The sequence below is a fragment of the Pinus tabuliformis genome, chromosome 7 (genome assembly GCF_031772625.1).
Source record: "Pinus tabuliformis cultivar Carrire ecotype Pingquan chromosome 7, CPIR1, whole genome shotgun sequence".
In the NCBI taxonomy this organism is placed as follows: domain Eukaryota; kingdom Viridiplantae; phylum Streptophyta; class Pinopsida; order Pinales; family Pinaceae; genus Pinus; species Pinus tabuliformis.
The window spans coordinates 1,425,814,994-1,425,816,955 of NC_142293.1; the positions used below are offsets into that span (position 1 = coordinate 1,425,814,994).

Consider the following 1,962-nt stretch of genomic DNA (forward strand, 5'->3'; position numbering starts at 1 on the left):
GGGACGAGTCATGATGATTGTGTTGGGGGTCTGTTGGGTAGTGGAGGCCCCGCGTAACAGGTTTGGGGCTTAAAGCCTGCAATTTTGGGTAAAAATGTGGTAAAAGTTCCATGAAGTGCACGGAGTGTGAATGGTATTAGGTCAAGTCAAAGGGTTGTCCGCTCGAAAATAATGTAAAAAAATAGAAAGAGAGTCGGCCTGCCCATGGTCCGCAGACCATGGGAATGTATAAATAGAGCGAGGCTCTAAGGGTAGAAGGCAGTTTTTAGGAGGATCTTGAAGGTTATGGGTTTATGAATGAAATATTCACTCTGAGTTTATAAGTCTGAGTCATGGGTCGTAGTATGAGATAGAGGGTTCGCAGCTGTGTGCGTGGAGGCTTGGTAGAGTCCGCAGCTGTGTGTGCGGACCCTTACAGCTGTGTGCACAGGGTAGGAAGTGGATTGTACTGAAACGAAGACAGTAATAAAGATAAGTTGGTTATGAAATATTGTAGATCTGGTTCTATTCTGGTTTATGCCTTTGTTATGATCTATATGTTTAAGCTTATGTTCCGAGTTTCTGCAAAATCTGCAAGAATTATGGGTGTGCGCACTGGTTATAACTGTTAAATGCTTGTTTAAAGACCTTAAGAATTAGATCTAATCTATAATAACTCAGTAATAATAAGAATTAAGAAGCGCCGCGGCGTGGATCTATGCGGAAGCCTGATAGTGCAGAGTGGTGCAAATGCGCAGATTGGTTCGCGGCCCCTCCAGACCACATCAAGACATCCCAAGGGTGCGGAAACCTAGTTCCAGCAGCCTCGCGGCCCCTACTACCTTGGGTGAGACCTCAGTCCGCGCTCCGCGGACTGTTGCCGAAAGGGACGGTAGTGTGCGATTTTTTTGGCTAAAACACTTTCGAACCTGGGTCAGGCCCCAACAAGCCAACACACTATGCGGGAAAAACAACTGTGCAGAAGATTTTGTGCGCTGGGTTATGGTGGCCGACATTACATAAGGATTCTAAGGCGTACTGCAAGGCATGCGATGCTTGCAAAAGGATGTGAAAGGCTTCGCGAAGAGATGAATTACCTTTAAATCCTTAGGTTTTGTTGTAGGCATTTGATAAGTGGGCTATTGATTTCATAGGCCCAATACAACCACCAGGGAAGAAGACAACACACGGTATATTATTACTGCAACATAATATTTAACTAGATGGGTAGAAGCACAACCAGTGAAGGATTGTATAGTTGCCGTCGCTGCAAATTTTTTGTTTGAATATGTGTTAATGTGGTTTGGATTCCCTAAGGTGTTGATGAGTGATAGGGGTACACATTTCTTGAATGAAACGATTAGCGCGATGCTTGAAGAATTGCAGGTATACCACCAAAAGAGCATGCCCTACCACCTGCAGGCGAATGGAACGGTGGAAGCATTTAAGAAAATATTGGAGAATGCGTTGACAAAGGTCTGTAACACGCAAAGGAATGACTGGGACATGCACATACCAACAGTTCTATGGGCATATAGGACTACCTGCAAGAAGTTGACAGGCCAATCGCTGTTTAGGTTGGTCTATGCATTTGAAGTGGTGATTCCTATGGAGTACATTGTGCCAAGAATATGTATTACAGCTTTGACAGAGATAGTGGATCACAAGACCTTGGCGGAACAGCTCATGTAGTTGATGGAGTTGGAAGAGGACTGATTTCTCATCGAATTTCACCAGCAAGTACAAAAGAAACGAGAAAAAGCATGGCATGATAGGCATATTAAGTTACGCACTTTCAAGGTGGATGATTTAGTGCTTCTATATGACAACAAATTCACAAAGTTTCTGGGGAAATTTTAAATGCACGGGTTAGGGCCATATGTTATTAAGGAAATCACAGATGGTTGTGCAATTCATCTCGTGAAGTTGAATGGGGAGCCATTCCCTAGGAAAGTGAATGGAAGTAGGTTGAAACTGTATACA

The 1,962-nt window shown here is 43.8% G+C and overlaps 1 protein-coding gene across 1 annotated transcript; it reads left to right on the forward strand.

Annotated features, from left to right (window-relative positions):
• Window positions 1-1,347: 1,347 nt before the first annotated feature.
• LOC149253028 (uncharacterized) lies at window positions 1,348-1,671 on the forward strand. The gene has a single exon (XM_089454346.1). The coding sequence runs from the start codon at window positions 1,348-1,350 to the stop codon at window positions 1,669-1,671; it is 324 nt and encodes a 107-aa protein (XP_089310472.1).
• Window positions 1,672-1,962: the final 291 nt, after the last annotated feature.